The sequence below is a fragment of the Saccoglossus kowalevskii genome, chromosome 19 (genome assembly GCF_978046115.1).
Source record: "Saccoglossus kowalevskii chromosome 19, keSacKowa6.1, whole genome shotgun sequence".
NCBI classification, from domain to species: Eukaryota; Metazoa; Hemichordata; class Enteropneusta; family Harrimaniidae; genus Saccoglossus; species Saccoglossus kowalevskii.
In genome coordinates this window covers 30,969,153-30,990,566 of record NC_140659.1, presented here as the reverse complement: position 1 = coordinate 30,990,566, position 21,414 = coordinate 30,969,153, and the positions used below count along the sequence as shown (strand labels likewise).

Here is a 21,414-nt window from a genome sequence, read left to right as displayed (position 1 = left end):
ATGTCTATATGTGTACTGGAGATCTCACAGTATGTCTATATGTGTACTGGGGATCTCACAGTATGTCTATATGTGTACTGGAGATCTCACAGTATGTCTATATGTGTACTGGAGATCTCACTGTATGTCTATATGTGTACTGGGGATCTCACAGTATGTCTTTATGTGTACTGGAGATCTCACAGTATGTCTATATGTGTACTGGGGATCTCACAGTATGTCTATATGTGTACTGGAGATCTCACTGTATGTCTATATGTGTACTGGAGATCTCACAGTATGTCTATATGTGTACTGGGGATCTCACAGTATGTCTATATGTGTACTGGGGATCTCACAGTATGTCTATATGTGTACTGGAGATCTCACAGTATGTCTTTATGTGTACTGGGGATCTCACTGTATGTCTATATGTGTACTGGAGATCTCACAGTATGTCTATATGTGTACTGGAGATCTCACAGTATGTCTATATGTGTACTGGAGATCTCACTGTATGTCTATATGTGTACTGGAGATCTCACAGTATGTCTATATGTGTACTGGAGATCTCACTGTATGTCTATATGTGTACTGGAGATCTCACAGTATGTCTATATGTGTACTGGAGATCTCACTGTATGTCTATATGTGTACTGGAGATCTCACAGTATGTCTATATGTGTTCTTTCTTCTCTGAATCTGTTAGAAATCTGTTTGTGTAGTGGTCGAATATTTTACGAAATCAGGATTGTTTTTGCAAAACATTGTTTTATTTTTCACTACGACCCAAGATTTGCCATCTCACCGATCCGCCATTTTTTTGATATTAGCTATGAACTATTAGGTGCAAAGAATATTTTTGTATCATCATCATATACTAGATTTTTGTTTTCATTTTCGATAATTGTCATATTCAAGAGACGTGTGTCTCGTGCGTAAATAAAAAATCCATCACGGTAAGGTTGATAGAATCATTGATTGCTGTTAGTGTGAACTATTTTAAAGTCAATCCAGATAGTTTTATCCTCCGCGTATAAGAAAAAATCACGTATTCACCTTGAGATATCTAGGGCGGCACCATTTGATATACGTGACGTCATAAAGTGCATTCGTGTTAATTTATGTTCACAGATTATTGTTACCAAGTAAATTGTAATATATTGATATTTATTTCGAAAACATCACACTACAATATTGGAAATATTTTATTTTGTTTGTAAATTGGAAATAAAAATAAATAACCTAACGTACGTCATTTGATTTCTAACCAATTTTAATGAGATCCTCGCGGTTTATTGTACATAGATTAGATATGCAAGTAGTCTTTACATTTGGAGTTAACATAAATTACTGTAAAAATTACGTTTTTTAAAGAATTGTGTATACATTACTGCTATATGAGTATTTGGTAACAACGACGAGATTAAAGCAACAACGATGTTAATTTATACATACGTGGTGATCTTAGTTTGACCTTAGTTTGAAATGATGGTTGGATTGAAATGTACACTTCGGTTGTATCAATGAGTATGTACTGACACCCTCGTGTATTTTATTATAATTCGTGTCATTTTACAGTCAGTTAACTGTTCGATGCCAACAACTGATAAAACGAAAACTATGTAGGCCTCGCACGCGATAAAAAGTGACTGTCTAGGCGCGGTGTTACGTAATCGGTAATACCCACGTGTCCACTCTTCATACTGACACATCGCTGTATGCAAGGCACCACAGTTGTATAGTCTTCGACGTCGGAATTTAAGAAATGTTCGCTATATATAAATTTGACCTCGACATTAATGAAATTAAATTGACCAATAATTGTTCCCTGCTCAAAACATTCCTTTCGAGGTCGTAGCTGTCATGACGTGATTAAGTGTATATATTGCGATATTAAACTGACCCCAGCTTGTAATCAACAATGTGTTGAACAATGGGTTACACTGTTGTTTTTATTCAGTCAAACATTTTTTTCTTTCCAGTGATGTTATGCAAACAGTATTTGCGCTAGTCTAGTACTCAACAAACACTTTTGCCAATTGTATTTCTCAACTATATACATAACCAATCCGCAGATGGGAAATTGTTAACAAAAATTAGCAAACGTGTTTTTAAAAAATGTATGTAGTTGGAAGCTCAGCTTGTGAAGTGACTTCATTTGTGAAGACGTATCTTCAGAAATTCAAAACGTCGATGCCAATGTCGGAATAGGTGATGTTTAATGACATCATGATTGATGTTTTGCCATTCCAATGAACTCTTAGTCATACATGACATCGTGTGTCATTATTGACAAAGCCATAGAGTCAAGAAAACTTTCACAATATTTCATTGTTATATCCAAATTTCAACGCATTGTTTAGTCAGGTCTGTTTTGAAAGGGTTACAATTAAAGCCACCCAGCACGGTCGGGTTTTGTATTTTCTTAAACTATTATTTACACTCGTGTTTGTTTATGTTGCGTTGTAGCCATATTGGTTGATTTAGTCGGTAGAGGTCATGATATTCTGAACCTGGCCATGTCTTCACATATGTACACAATTTGGTTCATTATATTGTTTTTTGGTTTCGTAATTGCTAGTATCCAAATACAAATGTGTTTTCAAAATGTTATCAATGAATTAACAATTTGTAAATCTATTGCACCGTTGCTAGGATTACTTTATACAGCGTAATAATACTGAACATATGTATCCCGCCTTGAACACAAACATAGTTCAGAATTTGGAAAATGTCACAATGATTTGACTAAAACTTTTAGCAACGGGCGCTTGTTGGAAGAATTCTGTAAATTGTAATTAGAATATTATTTCACTTATTATATTATTCTTGTGTATATATTTTACCAAGATAAAGGAAACTGCTTACTGTTACTCCCTTACTGCTTTACTGTTTGTACACTTACGCTTTATCATACAACTTTTTATTTGTGTCACTGTTTTTATAATTTATTACATAACAGCCTAAAATGATTTGTTAACTTTCACTGTGGTGTAATAAATGAAATTAGTATTATTATATAATATATACAGTCTGAAGAATCTATGCTTTTACCAAAATAGGTCTGGCATACTAATGAACATCTTAAACGTAAATGTCCACCGAAATCTCACTGAAACCGAGAAGGCCACACGACTTACTTTTGTCCCTCAAATATTGTTTTATTTTCCCCGTCATAGAGTTAACTGTTCCAATGATATATGTAAGCATGGTTTTTGAAACGGTGGACAGGTTGACGGGGCAGAATGGAACATGATTCAAGTTCGTATGTAAAACGAGTCACGTGGTTTTCTCGCTTTCATTTGTGATTAAGATATATTGCCAATTATAGATATTACAAGCGTAATAATGTCATTAAAACATATGTAAATTTAAAAATGCTGGGAAAGTGGAAATAATATACTCATCCATAGTCAAAGAACAGGCGTGAAGCCGAGATGTTTTACCATAACAATGGCAAGTTTTGAACACCTCATAATCACACGATTCTACTAAATTCAGAACATTGGGCCAGGGATAACATACATCTATTTTGGAACACAATAAAAAATAAAAAAGTTATTGCAGCCCAAGAAATTAATCACAAAAAAGTAGGATGTTACAATCTTACTATTATAACATGCAAGAATTCATCATTAATTACGTGTGTAAAACCTATAGCAAGTAGAACTAAATTGTTAGAGAAACACGTGCGTGTTTACTATCACTGTTTACAAAACAAATAACTGATATTTTATGTTAAGTAACATCAATATAAATCAGCTTAATGTTGATAAATCTATACATAAAGATGATCGTACATGTAAGTATCATTTACCAGTTCAGCTTAATGTTGATAAATCTATACATAAAGATGATCGTACATGTAAGTATCATTTACCAGTTCAGCTTAATGTTGATAAATCTATACATAAAGATGATCGTACATGTAAGTACCGTTTACCAGTTCAGCTTAATGTTGATAAATCTATACATAAAGATGATCGTACATGTAAGTATCATTTACCAGTTCAGTTAGAACAATTAAAACAAATGTATGAATAATTGACCTGGAAATGACACATCGATCTTGATGTTGTCGCTGCCTGTGCTGCCAGCTACTATTATTAACTAGACGATGTAGCATCATGTAACTAGGAATAGTATAACTACATTGTGTAATATGTATCACATAGAGTTACTATCTTCTGAACATTATTGTGACGATCTTGCAAATCTCTGTCAACGGGGTAATTACTTGTGAAAAACAAAACAACAATCTTCATTAATCTAAATAGTTAATTAATTCTCATGTGATCAAAGATTTTGACTTTAACTTTGACTGTTGCGCAGACCAACAAACAAACTGAATCATTACTAAGCTTTAATTTTAAATATTTTTTTAGTGATTGAAAAGTATCAAAGGTAATTCACGTCGCGTCTAGGTCAAAACTTATTTCTTGCTTTCCATTAGAAGAGCGCATTGAACTGTGGGAGAATCAATGTTTGTCAACATAAATATCGCACGTGTACGTGCGCGAAATTATCCAGTTAAAGCTTGGTAACGTCTAAGATTGTACTCTTTGGTCTGCGCAACATCCAAAATCGCTATTTTGCTCATATGTGACTGATATATCACGCATGCGTGGTGCGACCGTGTGACGACCATCGCCTTTTAATATAGACAAACGAACACTAATGAATTACAGCGCGTAACATAGGATTCGAACTGTTATCAGACGCACTGCCCAATCAGCTCACTCGTTAAAATAGACAATTATATATATATATATGTTTGGTTGTGTAATCTATAATTTTTTACAATATTTAAAAAACATATAAAACGGTATTTTTATTTACGCACGACACCAAAAAAAAGTTGACGTCACGGAAGTGCTTCGTCACTAGATGGTGCGACTATATGGACAGGGCGATGTAGTGTGCATATAATTATGGTGTTATCAGAGATACAAATCAACCCCCTAAGCATGGTAATAAAAACACCAAAGAATCCAGGCTACAGCTATGATAAGTATTACCTACCACAAAGACCTGAAAAAGTAGAATTGTAATAATTCCAAAGTGCAGTAAGTAATTACCTACTTACAATTGCCCTAATTTTAAAACTGCCTACTCTATTGGTTTATTTACATGCGTGACACACACTTGTGATATTCGAACATGATAACAGTCAGTACATAACCGTCATGCAACGCGCCTTATAATTTCAAATAAACAAATAATGATTTTACATGCTTTTGATCCAATATCGAACACGGTGCTACGAATTGCCTAACATAAAGTAGTTCTGAAAGTACTGTTCATATATTGTATTATATTCCGTTATTGATGTGAGGCTAGAATGAGATTTGTGTCTTGTCCTGAGAGGTTCAAATGAAAGGCACATTTCTTTCTTGTTTATTATTTTATCTTGTTATTGGTTTCATTTTCGTCGTGTGTGGTTCCTTTTGAGCTCAGGCGTGCGCTGACCAGAAACTTATCTTTTTGGCGAGAGCCTAAGTTCAATGTTCTAGGAACCAGTGACCAGCCCGATGTGGTGGAGATAACTTTATTTCGTATCATCTTAAGTTTATAGTTCGCGTATGCCACCATCGTTACATGTTTTGTTCGGTTGATGCGAGTCGTAGTGTATATTCGTTTTCGTTGGTCCATTCAAGTGTTTTTCAAGTGTTGTATTTAGTCTCACAAAGTGGGTGAGGCAATTCTTTCTAGCGGACGTGAATTAAACATAGACAACAAATTAGAGTCACCAGTCTACAATATTTTCTAAAAAACAATTGCAAGCCTACACATTTCATTATCTCTACTTTTATCACAGGGCTTTGTCGACCAGTAAATTTCAACCAACCGATGCGCGCCGAGCATTTCCGAACTTCGACGAACCTGAGTATAAGGCGACATATACAACTACAATTATTCACGATGCTGACCACCATGCCATGTCAAATATGGATCCTGAGGTACGTGCTTGTAATTATTCAAGTCTGTCGACAGTATTTTCAATTTCTCTTACACGGCGCCATCTTTAGTCGATTGGGTGAATATTAAAGCTCGGTGGTCGTCGCGCGCGCGTGTTCGAATTTCATGTAAATAAATAATGTATTTTACACGCGTTGTATACGTCGCTATGAGTATGATTCCACAGCTAGGTCATGATTTCGCATTTGCATCATTTGTGCGTGTGTTCAGAAATGTCTTCCCTTCGCTATGAAAGGAAGTATGAAAAGTAATATTACCCTGGTGACAGTGATTAATGGGACAGGCAGATTATTATGTTAGGCTTTGCGGGAAAGGGTAGCAAATAGGTTAGTCTCAGCATCCGAGTCGAGTTCTTTTCATTATCTTTTGTGGAATAAAACATTGTCTGACACTTTCCCGGACTGCATTACATTGGCTTCGAACACAGGTTGTCATAGAATATCCTACATGTACATTGAGGGGTTTTATCTGGGTATTTTTCTTTGTGACGCTCACCAGATTAACGAGATATCGCTTTTGACACCCTGGTATATATTGCAATATATACATATTACTATATACATCAGAGGCTTGAAGATTTAAGATCTGAATGAATGAATGAATGAATGAATGAATGAATTGAAATTGAGTTTATTCAGAGGAATGAGAGTACACTGAAGACATATGCCCTCTGTAGTTATTTACTTGTTATATGAGGTACTTTTCACCGGTGAGGGCGGCACATCCCGGACTTTACGTCTTAATCAAAGTCTGTTTTCTACTTCCAAATTGCTATATTTCAGGAGACTGTCCAGCGTAGTGATGGTTATTTGCAAACTACATTTCCGATAACACCACGGATGAGTTCATACTTGACAGCATATATTGTCAGTGATTTTATCAATACAAACACGACCATAACAAACACACGTCTCAATAAAACCATACCGGTAAGTAACAAACAGACAGCGTTGCTCATGAGCCAACTGTCTATCCTCGGGCGCGGACATCCGGGCATTTTCACCGCCTGGCAACCCGCGGCGGTGAAAACAAAGGCCCAAAACTCGCAGAAAATGGTACTTTGGGATGACTGTTGAGACTCCTCTGAACAGTGTAACAAGATTAGCCCTACGTGTGTAACATATATAAATTTGGTTGTTCGGGATTACTTCAAAGTTGAGTTTGTGTTGTTTTCTCGAATTTTCACCGGCTCGACCGGCGTTCCACAGCAGCGCGCACAGAGCCCATAGAAATGCATGTACAGTGGTGCGCGTCTTAGCAACGTGGAACGTCTATGACGTAGCTCCGCCCCCGAGGATTGCTGTTTTTATTCTTTATGTTCTGGGTACGGCTTTTTGCGGCCCGGGGTCGTGCGACAGAAGCGCCCGAGCTTGCGAGGACATGTAGGCCATACGACCGAGGGCAACAAAAGCTGTATCCAATCCATAAAGGTTTTATCATATACCTTATAGGTGTAATTGTAATTTTACCACGGCGTGACCTCAAACACATGACGTAATTTAGAATGATGCGTTTTTTTTCTTTGAATGATGAAAGTTGGGCCAGGCGCAATACGGGACTTTATTTCCCGGATGTGAGGGCGCACTCCCCATAGAAATACGAGGTATATGATAATGCTGAAAATGCCACAGTTTTGATATGATGCATCCCTATTACCAGGGGCGTCGATTCATTCTGAAAAGCGAGGGGGACACTTTTGTGTCCGCGTAAGCGGCCAATGTCCGCGCGTGTCTGAGAAGGGGGGACTGCCCTATGTTCCGACATCTCTATGTTCCGACACCCCTATGTTCCGACACACAGTATACTTGTGTCAAACTTAATCTGACTAGCTGTGCGTGACCTTTTACTACCTTGATATTAGCAGGATGTCCTGTGGGTTAATACTGGAAATCCAACTGTAATGTAGTCCGGCCATGATGCTCGAATGTCCGTGAAGGCGGGATCTTGCATAATGTTATCGAATAATTATCAGAGAATTATCAAACAATGTTGCCCATTGTATCATTCTAATAGTTCGACAATTATTTGACAATATCCGTGTCAGTTGGATGTGGTTCCAACCTTAAATCCTCCGATTGCTTAACTATCGAAGTTTTAGATCGATAATTATCGGAGAATTATTTTACCTTTTTTATGAAAGTTGTACTTCGATATTCATCAGTCGCGGAATTGCAATGTTCCCGTTTACATCCGGTAGCACCTTTACAAGTTTATCTACATATTAATTAAAATCATTTATATATTTATTTATTATGCGAGAGATGAATAGGCACTGCATTTAGCATTCCGTAGTGTTTGCATAAGTTTTTGAGATTGCCAAAAAATACAAAGGTTTCACACTATCTCTTTCCATTCCTATATTGTGTGTTTTCGGCCAACATTCCTTGTTTACCTCCACACGTTATACGTTTTCCTATCAATCTAAGACATTGATAGGTCTCAGAGAATTCCATGTTTAAAAAAATAAACCACCACCCAGCTGTAGACCCTGTCTAATATCAATCTAAAACATCGAAAATTATCAGATATTTATCCGATAATTCAAATGTACAATAGGCCGGCTTCCTCTAATGCGAGGATATTGCACAAGTTTATACTACCTGCAAATTTGATGCATAATTCATCGTTTAAGGTTAAGGTCCATATTAGACAGATTTCCTTAAGGAAGTCAGAAAGCACTATTCCATTCTTCGTTGTTCCATTGCATTGTTCTGATATTCCTCTTTATTCTGAAAATATTCCCATATGTTACACTCATAAATTACAGTTGGTATAATACACAATTTAAATACTTATCCTTATATCTGCCAAAACATGTATATCCCGTATTTATACTTTACATTATTTCTTCAAAATCCTTGGTGTTCTGCAGATGTATTTGAAACTGCCTATTCGCTCAATTGTGCAGTCGTCGATTTTGTATTTTACGTTTGTGTAAATTACCCAAACTTCTTTGCTACATATGTTTAATTTACTTATGTAAATCTTAGGTCAGGCAACGTCTCGCCATCTATTTGAATTCCATTTTTATCTATATGTAATTTTTTGGCAGTGTAATAGCGTTCTCTTAAATAAATAAATATAAAAATAAGTAAATAAAATATTGAGAAAGCATAAAAAGACTTATTTTCAAATACATGAATATGTCATGACTAATTCATTTTATCATAGACAGGATTTGCCCAGAAAATGCCATTTGATGATTTTGAATAACGTATAATAAAGTTAATGAATTTATAATGTCAATAAGAATTGGATTATACGATGTAATATCCAACGTAATACTTGTACGCTACATCAATATAGCTTTAATTTGATATATAACATGATGGTGTTTGTCTGAGGTATTCCTATTTAATATATGACAGGCTATTGCGTGATTATATCTTTGTATATAGTTGACCCCATAAAATTCCCTTTTTATTTGACGCTGTGTATAATTTTTTAAAGCTAACATATTTACCCTGATTTCAGATTCTACAGCCAAAATTGACCAAATTAATTCCCATGTTTCTGTCTATTTTATGGCATGTAAATTTGACAGCCTTGTCTTAATTTTAATTGTACAGTCAGTATTCTGTAACTATCACGCTGAACAGAGAAAAAACATGGGTTCTACCATGGGAAGGGGTATTTATCCAATTTTGGCTTCCGACCACTAGCGTACATATTTCCATTGAAAATATGGCACATTCTGGCCGGCTCAGAATTTATTGGATGATCGTCGAACATAAAAGTACTAAACAATGTAATTTAGGTCTCCCCGAGTACAAGTTGTTAGGGGCCCACATGAAGACTGTCAGGTACATAGATTATTGTTGATCTGAACGTTTGGCAGTAATTAAAAAAATAAATATTTTGCGTATGAAGCTTGATAGGATACATCGCGTCTGAGAATATTGCCGACGATGATCACAAAAACACCTCCATGAAAGCCCATGGCCAGAAGAGTGGCAAGTATTATAATCCGGCATAGTTATTTTTTAATGTAAAGAAATGTAACATTGTGCTACAAAAGGTGAGCGTAGAATAATATTTGAAGAAGAATAATGATATTTTTTCTTATAGTAAAGAGATAAAAACGCAGTGAAATGTCAACAACGTTTCTAAAATTTCGTAGGTGTCAGAACCTATTAGCATCTCAACATAGGGTTGTCGGAATATAGAAATGTCGGAACATAGGGGTGTCGGAATATATATGGATGTCGGAACATAGGGGTGTCGGAATATAGGTGTGTAACCCCGAGGAGGGATGTGCCCCCCTCAGAAGGTAGAAATCTTTTAAAAATGCAACCAAAATGAAGTCATTTGGTGCATGCATACTTTCATTCTTGGATTTTCATTCTTGATCATTAAGAATACAGTACATGTACACAGAACCAAAGGCCTTACACAAACGCAGGCTATGATATAAGCCTATTATTGATATTTGGGTAAGTCTGGAAAGTGGAGGGAACAGTTGATATTGTGTCCCCCACCCTTCAGAAAGTGGGGGGACGTGTCCCCCCTGTCCCCCCATGATCGACGCCCCTGCCTATTACGTGGTGTTTATTTCAGTTCAGAGTATGGACTCATGCTGACCAAATCGACCAGACTCTCTACGCTCTAGACATCGGTAAAAGAATGCACGAATATTTCGAGAATGAATGGTTTGATGTGGAGTATCCTATGCTCAAATCAGGTGACTACTAAACACTACATACTACATACTGGTGTACGAAGGTAACACTACTTATTGTATACAAGGACTACTGCACCTGATTCATATATGCATCATAGTGAACACATGTTGCATTACACCACAAATCACCTGCACAGTCACGTGACCATGCATCCACACATCGTCGCTCTAGAAATGCTTATTCGCTTATTCCATATTCCATTCCATTTGATGATGTGTACATTTCGTGTTTCATAATTATGTTTAAAAAACATTTCTGTCAATAATGTGTCGGACAATGTGTTTCATGATAAATTATTGTATTTCCCTGAGGTATATGAACGGCAAGTGAGGAAAACAAATCTTAGGAACTGGACATTAATTACCAGGGGAGGGCCAGTGAATTAGGAAAGCCAGTCATAGAAATTAATTAATTAATTTATTTATTTATTCGAAACATCATGTCTGTCATTTTCTTTATATAATAATTTTACAGACATGGTAGCCGTACCTGATTACCCTTCTGGTGCAACAGAACACTGGGGCATAATCACATACAGAGAGACCAATCTACTTTATGACCCGGATGTGTCATCAGAAAGTAACAAACAACGTGTTGCCGTGGTGATAGGTCATGAACTAGCACACTTGGTAAATATATTATAAACACACTTTCACAGTTAGTCTGAAATGAGGATTGTTTACTATATTTAGAAGAATTATTTTATTTAGGTGAAAGGTTACATAATATTCTTTTTTACAGTGGTTTGGAAACCTTGTGACGTGTCTGTGGTGGAACGATCTTTGGCTGAACGAGGGATTTGCCAGCTATTTAGAGTATGAAGGCGTTAACTACGTGCACCCAGATTGGTTAATGGTAATGTATTTCAACAGTTCTTATCTACAGATGCGATGTCAATGTGATGGTCAAATTAGTGGTCAAATAACTTATTCTGATTCATTTCGTTCATTTTAATTGTTTCAGTACGACCAGTTCTTGACCTCTGATCTATTCTACGCCATGGAGCAAGACCAGATAGTGAGCTCACATCCTATAATTCAACCGTTAGAACACCCCGACAAGATTAATGAAATCTTCGACTCTATAACCTACAGTAAGGTATGTACTTTGTAAAGCATCCTTACTCGGTTACATAGGCATATATAACGTTTACACGTTTGCAGATTTGTTTGAGTAGTACTCTATCCTAGTCAGAGGATGTTATTCATTCAAGACTGAAACACTTAGTGCACATTGATACATCCCACCTTCGTCGTACCCCTTAACTTAAAGCGGGAGGGTCGTCACCTGCGCACGCGCGGGAATTGAGTCCCAATAACAACGCGCGCTAAAAACGCAAAGACCCATGGGTAGACGCTTGTTTGTAAACAATGACACGCTATGGCCATCTGACGCATGCGCAGTTGACGACTCCCCCACTTCTATATATTCGTCATTGTTTTTTCACAGTATTAGCTTAAGTATGTATAAGTATATGTATGTATAAGTATATTGTATAAGTATATGTATGTATAAGTATATGTATGTATAAGTATATGTATGTATAAGTATATGTATGTATAAGTATATGTATGTATAAGTTTATTGTTTAATAGGGCTCATCAATATTGCGTATGTTGGAATCTATCATGGGTGAAGATTTCAGAACCGGTATCAAGGTCAGTAACGCATTCCAATTTCGATTCTCTGACATAAATCAGCGACGCATATTTTTTATCTGTAGTCGTCAATCAATTATTCAGTACCATTCAATGTTTACTGTGCGATACAGTTGGTAAACGATGTTCAATGTATAGTATTAATAAAGGGGCATGGCTAGCTTGCGCAATTCTTAAGAAACACCACTTGAAAATATTAGGTATTCTATGAAGATTGTTGCAAGTTACTACGTGATTACTATACGTTGTAAAAACAAGTACAAATAGTTCCAAATGAATAATGTGTATTGTATACGTGATACGTGTTTTTCAGAACTACATGAACAAGTACAAGTTCTCATCAGCTACGACAGCTGACTTATGGAACACACTAACTGACGTGAGTATGGAAGCGTCAATATTTGTATGGGTTTGTTAGGGTTTGAACAAAGACTTAGACAAGATATAATCAGAATTCCAGAGAGTCTGTGGAAGTAATTGTTAGTGTGGGCATCGGACTGTTGTTTAATGTTCTCTCGTATTCAAGGAACGTATATTAAGGCAGTAGTCCATGTTAAGAATTTTCTTTACAATATATACAAACCCGACTTTCCAAATAATTCGATTCAGTGATAGGTATCCATTGCATTTAAGCGATAATAATAATCACTGTTATTTTTTGGTACGATGGATTACTTTTGTGACTTTTTATTTGGATTGCGAACAGTGGCATCTAATAAAACGATGTTGTATAATAGATAAAAAAATCTGATATTGTATAGTTGGAGAAATCTGTTTAGTGAATATTAACTTTTCTGATATTAAGGGTATTGTTGCATAGTGATGCATTTGACATTGACATTATGGATCAACATTCTCTAGCACACTTATTTCGATGTACCCCGAGTGATGGATACATGGACACTACAGATGGGATACCCAGTAATTACAATAAAGAGATCACATGATCATGCCGGTAAAGCGTTCGTAAGACTAACACAGACCAGATTCTTGATTGATCCGGAGGCGGAGGATACGACTTATTCGCCGTATGAGTGAGTATTACCATGGATACATAATTGCCATGGATACAATAATCGACATTGCGTAATTATGTAAACTGTTAAGGTAAGGCCATAATTATGTAGATTTAGTAGATCGTTATAAATTATTGAAAATAGTTCAAAAGGAACAAAACGAACAACCAAACAATACGATAAAGATTTTTCGTTTTCATCATTGTGAATTTTTTTTCATTTTTATGCAGAAAAATACAGCATTTCTAAAATAAAAATCATATTTATCAAAGTTATTGCTTATACATGAGTGGTTGAACACACTACACACTTATAATTCAAGACAAATAAAATGCAAAACTGTGGAGAATATAGCCTTTTCTGTCACATTCTTATGTAATCGATAATTTATCATTGATGTGCATATGGAATACATTTTATAATGATTTGTTTTTAATATGATTTCTGAATTTTCTTCCCTAAAACACGAAACAATTTCATAGTGTTGAAAGTATTTATCGTGTTCATCGCCATTATCTAGAGTTTGAACTTTTGCCATGCCAATTTCTCATTTTGTTGTAACTAAGTATTATTGTAACTATGTGGTAACATCAGTTTTTGTTACTTTGACGAAATTACTTGCGATTATTTTAGTTAAACCCTCATAATAATATTTCGGTAGAGAAATGCATAACTATAATATAAACTTTATGTCTTACAGCTATGAATGGTATGTCCGATTCGATTACCAATCTGAAAATGGAGAATATGCCTACGAATGGATGGACAGGAGCGAAGGTCAAATATTAACTAAAACATTAATATTAACTTTTCTTTAATCATTTGTGCAAAATTTGCCAGAAAGTACAATATTGTTTCATAGGTTGCGAGCTAATGATATTCAAAACAATTGTATTTCCTTATAAGGTATTTTTATTATTTCCACACACTGCCAGAATCGCACATTTTTACGTAATTTGATTTATTTTGATGCAGCTATTTTTGAGTGGCCGTCTGATAATTCTACTTGGATCAAAGCTAATGTCAATCAGACAGGTGTATACCGTGTTAATTATGATGAAGAAAACTGGATAGCGTTAGTGAAACAGTTACGTGAATATCATATGGTAGGTACTATGTGTTATGCTGAGACTATTGGCGTTTTACAGTATAATATATAGTCCAGAATATAATCTGACAATCTTTATGTTGTCAGGGATAAGATATAGCAATCCATCATCGACATTTACAAACACTGTCATGAAGTTGGTGCACTTTTGCAGTTCTCGTTATAAAGTTCATGAAAACCAAAAAACAAGAATAATATAAACTCTGTTTATTTGAACGTGTCAGACCCTTTCCAGGATCTATTTCTTTGAAATCCCTAAACAATTAATCAATTATGGAAAAATGATGGTATGTCAACATTAATGTTGTGTTCGAATTTATTCCATTATTGTTCAAATTCATTGACACTCCTAATACTACATATAATACATATACTACATTAGATTTTTGCATGCACCCAAATTTCTCAAACCTATCACATTGACCTAGATAAATAAATATCATATTATTAGTTAATACACAGTATACCCTTTACAATAATAATAAACGTTTATTTCATAGGCGCTGTCCGCTGGTGATAGAGCAGGTTTATTGAACGACGCATTCAATCTGGCATGGTAATATTTTATTGGTCGATTTGTTAATTCGTTGTTAGCTGTTCCTTTGTAGCCTCGTGCAAAGAGTGACATCTGTGTTTGTTTGTGTTGTCGTTTACTCCACAGGGCTGGATATGTTAATTATAGCATTGCATTGGATCTGACACGATATCTTGAAAATGAAGAGGATTTTGTACCCTGGGATACTATAACTGATATCTTTAACGATTTGTCAGTTTTGTTGTATCACCGACAAGCGTATGGCAATTGGAGAGTGAGTAGATCTCTATTATAATGAGTTTTTTTCAACGGATAGCAACCAAGTCAAAAGCATTAAAATTGTAATATACATATGACATGTATTCTTTGTATCAGAACTATATACAACAACAAGTGAAGTCGATCTATAATGAACTTAAATTTGTGGAAAACGATGATGATGGACATCTTACAAAGTAAGTTATCAAGATTGACCTTACCGTGGTATTGCTTTTACCTTCCTCTATATAGTGGCGTTCACGTTAGAGATCACAGCGCGTGCCGAGACTCGGTCCCGAGTCAGCAAGTGTCGGAATAACTCGATCTCGGTCCCCAAAGATGCTCTGGACCGACACATGCCGAGATTTGCTGCCTTAACGCTCGGCACGAACCGAAATGCTGCATCATTTTGCAATGCTGCATCGACGTGAAAAAATGGTTCTTTGTATACTTCTTTTGCCATGTTTTGATCAACTAACAGATCGACGAATGAGGGCATGATTTCGGCATGAGCAAAGTGGGTCACTAACGTTAACGCAAATGCTGTAAATCACCCTGCAAACACAAAGGATTAAAATTGTCGGCACGGGTTAAGATTCCATAATGTGAAGGTAGCATATAATCTCCCCTTTCTGTGGTCAAGTATTGTATCTTGTGTCGTTATCCGAAAGTTTCAAATGGGGCTGTTAGGTACATTTCCTATGCCAATGTTTAAATAGTAGATATATCCTTGAATGATATTGTATTATTGACCCTGATAGAGGGGATTAATCAGAAACTCTGCTTTGACTAATGAAATAAATTGTGCTACTTCAAGGGCCACCAAATTATGCTAATCTACTCTCTTTGTTTGTTTACTTGCTAGATATCTACGTGGTAACATACTGTCTCTTGCATGTGGTAATGGCCATGCAGACTGCTTAGAAGCGGCCTTGGACTATTTTGAGAAGTGGAAGAATAACGAAAGGTAAGTTGTGGTAGTGAGACAGTGACATTGATATATATTATCAGGTCATTACGACAATACCGCAAATTGAGTATAAAGACAGTACGTGAATCGTATTGTCTGACATGTAGCGGAAATCAATGTGATCCCGTACTGCCTGAGTTCACATATTTTCCTGCTCTGCTTGTACTTATAATATAGTGAGATACTAGTATAACAGCCTGAAATGACAGTGAAAAGTGTTCATGTCTGTGCGAACGTTTGCATTCAGTCACGTGATTCTATTTCAGTAACGCGTTACGTTGCTACTGTTGAAACTGTTCGATTGATTGTGACGTAGATATCACACACATTGTCCAAATAAGGACACGTCAGTACGGTGTTTTACAGATGGATAATTTATGTTATCTTTTCTACAAGATGTGTTATAAGCATACTAATCATACGTACCTGGAATCTGAATACTAAAACCTGGAATCTGAATCTGAAAACTCTGGATCTGTATATTTATTTTACTGAACCTGGAACCTGAATACTTAAATTGGTAACCAGAAATCTTAATACTTACATGACCAAACAAAGAATCTGGATATTACTACTAATATTAAATGTACCTTTCAGAATTTGATATTTGGCATTTGTAGATTAATTAGATAATATATTTATTCACATATGGATAATTCCCGAATTCTATTGTCCGTAGTGTTCCCAGTGATTTCCGTACTCTGGTGTATAGATATGGGATTGAAAGTGGTGATAAAAAAGATTGGGAATTGATGTTACAGCGATACAAAGATGAGCAGCAAGCAAATGAAAGGACTCGACTACTGTATGGATTGGCCCAAACACAGCAAATGTGGCTAATATCAAGGTAATAGTTTGACTACTGTATGGATTGGCTCAAACACAACAAATGTGGCTAATATCAAGGTAATACTCTGACTACTGTATGGATTGGCTCAAACACAGCAAATGTGGCTAATATCAAGGTAATACTTTGACTACTGTATGGATTGGCTCAAACACAACAAATGTGGCTAATATCAAGGTAATACTTTGACTACTGTATGGATTGGCTCAAACACAACAAATGTGGCTAATATCAAGGTAATACCTTGACTACTGTATGGATTGGCTCAAACCCAACAAATGTGGCTAATATCAAGGTAATACTCTGACTACTGTATGGATTGGCTCAAACACAACAAATGTGGCTAATATCAAGGTAATACTTTGACTACTGTATGGATTGGCTCAAACACAACAAATGTGGCTAATATCAAGGTAATACTCTGACTACTGTATGGATTAGCTCAAACACAACAAATGTGGCTAATATCAAGGTAATACTTTGACTACTGTATGGATTGGCTCAAACCCAACAAATGTGGCTAATATCAAGGTAATACTTTGACTACTGTATGGATTGGCTCAAACCCAACAAATGTGGCTAATATCAAGGTAATACTCTGACTACTGTATGAATTGGCTCAAACACAACAAATGTGGCTAATATCAAGGTAATACTTTGACTACTGAATGGATTGGCTCAAACACAACAAATGTGGCTAATATCAAGGTAATACTTTGACTACTGTATGGATTGGCTTGAACACAACAAATGTGGCTAATATCAAGGTAATACTTTGATTACTGTGTGGATTGGCTTGAACACAAAAAATGTGGCTAATATCAAGGTAATACCTTGACTACTGTATGGATTGGCTCAAACAACAAATGTGGCTAATATCAAGGTAATACTTTGACTACTGTATGGATTGGCTTGAACACAACAAATGTGGCTAATATCAAGGTAATACTTTGATTACTGTGTGGATTGGCTTGAACACAAAAAATGTGGCTAATATCAAGGTAATACCTTGACTACTGTATGGATTGGCTCAAACACAACAAATGTGGCTAATATCAAGGTAATACTTTGACTACTGTATGGATTGGCTTGAACACAACAAATGTGGCTAATATCAAGGTAATACTTTGACTACTGTATGGATTGGCTCAAACACAACAAATGTGGCTAATATCAAGGTAATACTTTGACTACTGTATGGATTGGCTTGAACACAACAAATGTGGCTAATATCAAGGTAATACTTTGACTACTGTATGGATTGGCTTGAACACAACAAATGTGGCTAATATCAAGGTAATACTTTGACTACTGTATGGATTGGCTCAAACACAACAAATGTGGCTAATATCAAGGTAATACTTTGACTACTGTATGGATTGGCTCAAACACAACAAATGTGGCTAATATCAAGGTAATACTCTGACTACTGTATGGATTGGCTCAAACCCAACAAATGTGGCTAATATCAAGGTAATACTTTGATTACTGTATGGATTGGCTCAAACACAACAAATGTGGCTAATATCAAGGTAATACTTTGATTACTGTATGGATTGGCTCAAACACAACAAATGTGGCTAATATCAAGGTAATACTTTGATTACTGTATGGATTGGCTCAAACACAACAAATGTGGCTAATATCAAGGTAATACTTTGACTACTGTATGGATTGGCTCAAACACAACAAATGTGGCTAATATCAAGGTAATACTCTGACTACTGTATGGATTGGCTCAAACCCAACAAATGTGGCTAATATCAAGGTAATACTTTGATTACTGTATGGATTGGCTCAAACACAACAAATGTGGCTAATATCAAGGTAATACTTTGACTACTGTATGGATTGGCTCAAACACAACAAATGTGGCTAATATCAAGGTAATACTTTGATTACTGTATGGATTGGCTCAAACACAACAAATGTGGCTAATATCAAGGTAATACTTTGATTACTGTATGGATTGGCTCAAACACAACAAATGTGGCTAATATCAAGGTAATACTTTGATTACTGTATGGATTGGCTCAAACACAACAAATGTGGCTAATATCAAGGTAATACTTTGATTACTGTATGGATTGGCTCAAACACAACAAATGTGGCTAATATCAAGGTAATACTTTGACTACTGTATGGATTGGCTCAAACACAACAAATGTGGCTAATATTAGGGTAATACAGTATGATATATTTATGATTTGTGAACAAGGTGGAAATAGTGACTGTTTTTGTACACATCTTTAGTGGTTCTATTGTCAATGATATTGTGATTTTCATCAAATCTGCAAGTGAGAGTGCATACATTTGCTCGTACATTCAGTTAAACATTGATCGCCACATTCAAGTAAGTACTCACTTGTTTTGTTATAAATATCGTTAATTTTTTTCAATTGACAGATATTTGGATTATGTTTGGGATGACAACATCATACGATCTCAAGATTTCTTCACTGTCGTCAATTACATTGCCAATAATCCTGTAGCTACTGCAGTTGTATGGGACTGGGTCAGAGTTAATTGGCAGAAAATGGTAGACAAGTAAATAGTCTTCTTTTTTTCAATGCAATATACAGATATTGACCTATAACACAATAGTATTATAATTTCCAAGTGAGAAGCAGTTTGAAAATCAAATTTATCTCACCACATATTTGAATGATATAGTGCTAAGGACATAGACAATGTCATGATACTGATGATAGGGTAGATGCTGCTTAAATCTAGTTTTTCAGACCGGTGGTTTGTGTGCGATGAAGTAAGTAAGTGGCCCTTTTGTATTTACAAGACTTCATTTATGAACTGTTTAACCAGAGTACTTTAACAGAGTAAAATAACAAATAAACTGCTTAAACTAAAACGATTACCGACTTGCCCATTATGTGTTACTTTTTGCTTGTTAGGTTTGGTTTGAATTATCGTCTGCTGGGACGTCTAATTCCTGGAGTAACTAACACCTTTACAACAGAGCTTCAATTACAGGAGGTAAATGTTGTTGCATTGAGTATTTGATTGATAACACTATATGTCTCTCTCGTTATAAATGTTTTCTTAGAAATATTTGTTCAGTATTTAGAAATAAAACTTTTGGATCCAAGTTCATTTGTGTTTTAACGAGGTTACCGCGTGATCATAGAGGGTTATAAATAACCGAATCAAAGCTTGCTATGTAAAATTATTTGTTTTGCTCAGAACGAGTTTGTGCTGCATATATATTGATATCTGTATTCTTAATTATTTTTAGATGCAACATTTCTTTGATATGTATCCAGAGGCAGGAACCGGAGCCAGAGGACGAGAACAGGCCTTGGAACATGTACAGAGCAACATCAACTGGTTAAAGAGATACGAGAATGAAATCACTAGCTGGTTAACAATTAATGTATAATCAGTTGGTAATTTCCATGTAACACTTTTTGCAAGGCTTGTACCATATATACGTTGTTGTTTGTTGTGGCTTTTGGTGTTTTGTGTTTCTATCAGCTTTCTTATACTCATTGCATATACCCCGTAAAAAGTGATTGTAAAGTTAGTATATTTGAACTATAGTCTGGATAAATACGCTATCCAGATGTTTTGTTTTGTAACATTTTATCTTATATGTTCTGTTATATTTCTTTTTAGAGCGGAAATGATCTGACAATACATAATATATAATCTAGAATTTCAATTTCAACATTTCTACTTATTATCACGAGATCACAAAATTACAAATTAATTGGTCTGTGAAGGAACTTATCCGTGTTCATCTCAACCGGTTTTTGGTAGTATACTTGCATATTCGCGAATTGTGCAGTTTTTACGCTTTTGAATGCTGCTCATTTTTGTTTACGTAGTCAAACATTTCCAAGCAACCACTACATTAAATTGAAGAGCACAGAATAAAATATCTTTCAAGCACTCTCTAAATCATTGATACAGCTTAAGTTATTACGCAATGGCTCCAGAGTACAAGTACCCACAAATTAGCATATATAGTGTCAATGAATGTTGGTTCACAACGATACATGATAATTAATTATAATGCGATGTTCATATAAAAACGATCACGTATTTAAGTATTCAATGTGGCAAAATGGCTTTTTTTGTAATGTATAAATTTGATCATTAAATCCAAGCCAAACTTTGATGTTTTGTTATGCGTGAGCTTGTTGGTCACATTATATATGAGAGTAATCAGAGATAGACGCGATCTCGTTACGCTAAGTTGCACTGTCCCAAAATTATAGGACTAGTTGGACATGCGCAATTCAAATGGTACACGTGAAAACAATATGTAGTTATAATCTTGGTCATTCCGTTGCCACCCAAGCCGGCAAATCGTTTAGAATGGTACGATACGGTAGTACAGTTGGCTGGCGTCCAAATGCCGA

The 21,414-nt window shown here is 35.6% G+C and overlaps 1 protein-coding gene across 1 annotated transcript in view; it reads left to right on the top strand.

Annotated features, from left to right (window-relative positions):
- The window catches only part of LOC102800787 (glutamyl aminopeptidase-like), a 48,198-nt gene extending 27,030 nt beyond the window's left edge, over positions 1-21,168 (top strand). The window contains exons 2-20 of the mRNA XM_085493794.1: positions 5,801-5,942; positions 6,744-6,890; positions 10,519-10,642; positions 11,118-11,272; positions 11,385-11,498; positions 11,607-11,741; positions 12,239-12,301; positions 12,615-12,680; positions 13,163-13,335; positions 14,018-14,094; positions 14,293-14,423; positions 14,926-14,981; positions 15,087-15,234; positions 15,336-15,415; positions 16,084-16,185; positions 16,868-17,035; positions 19,442-19,582; positions 19,945-20,026; positions 20,286-21,168. Coding sequence (XP_085349920.1) covers positions 5,801-5,942; positions 6,744-6,890; positions 10,519-10,642; positions 11,118-11,272; positions 11,385-11,498; positions 11,607-11,741; positions 12,239-12,301; positions 12,615-12,680; positions 13,163-13,335; positions 14,018-14,094; positions 14,293-14,423; positions 14,926-14,981; positions 15,087-15,234; positions 15,336-15,415; positions 16,084-16,185; positions 16,868-17,035; positions 19,442-19,582; positions 19,945-20,026; positions 20,286-20,429 — 2,248 coding nt within the window. The 3' untranslated portion in view covers positions 20,430-21,168. The remainder of the gene's footprint in view (positions 1-5,800; positions 5,943-6,743; positions 6,891-10,518; positions 10,643-11,117; positions 11,273-11,384; positions 11,499-11,606; positions 11,742-12,238; positions 12,302-12,614; positions 12,681-13,162; positions 13,336-14,017; positions 14,095-14,292; positions 14,424-14,925; positions 14,982-15,086; positions 15,235-15,335; positions 15,416-16,083; positions 16,186-16,867; positions 17,036-19,441; positions 19,583-19,944; positions 20,027-20,285) is intronic.
- Positions 21,169-21,414: the final 246 nt, after the last annotated feature.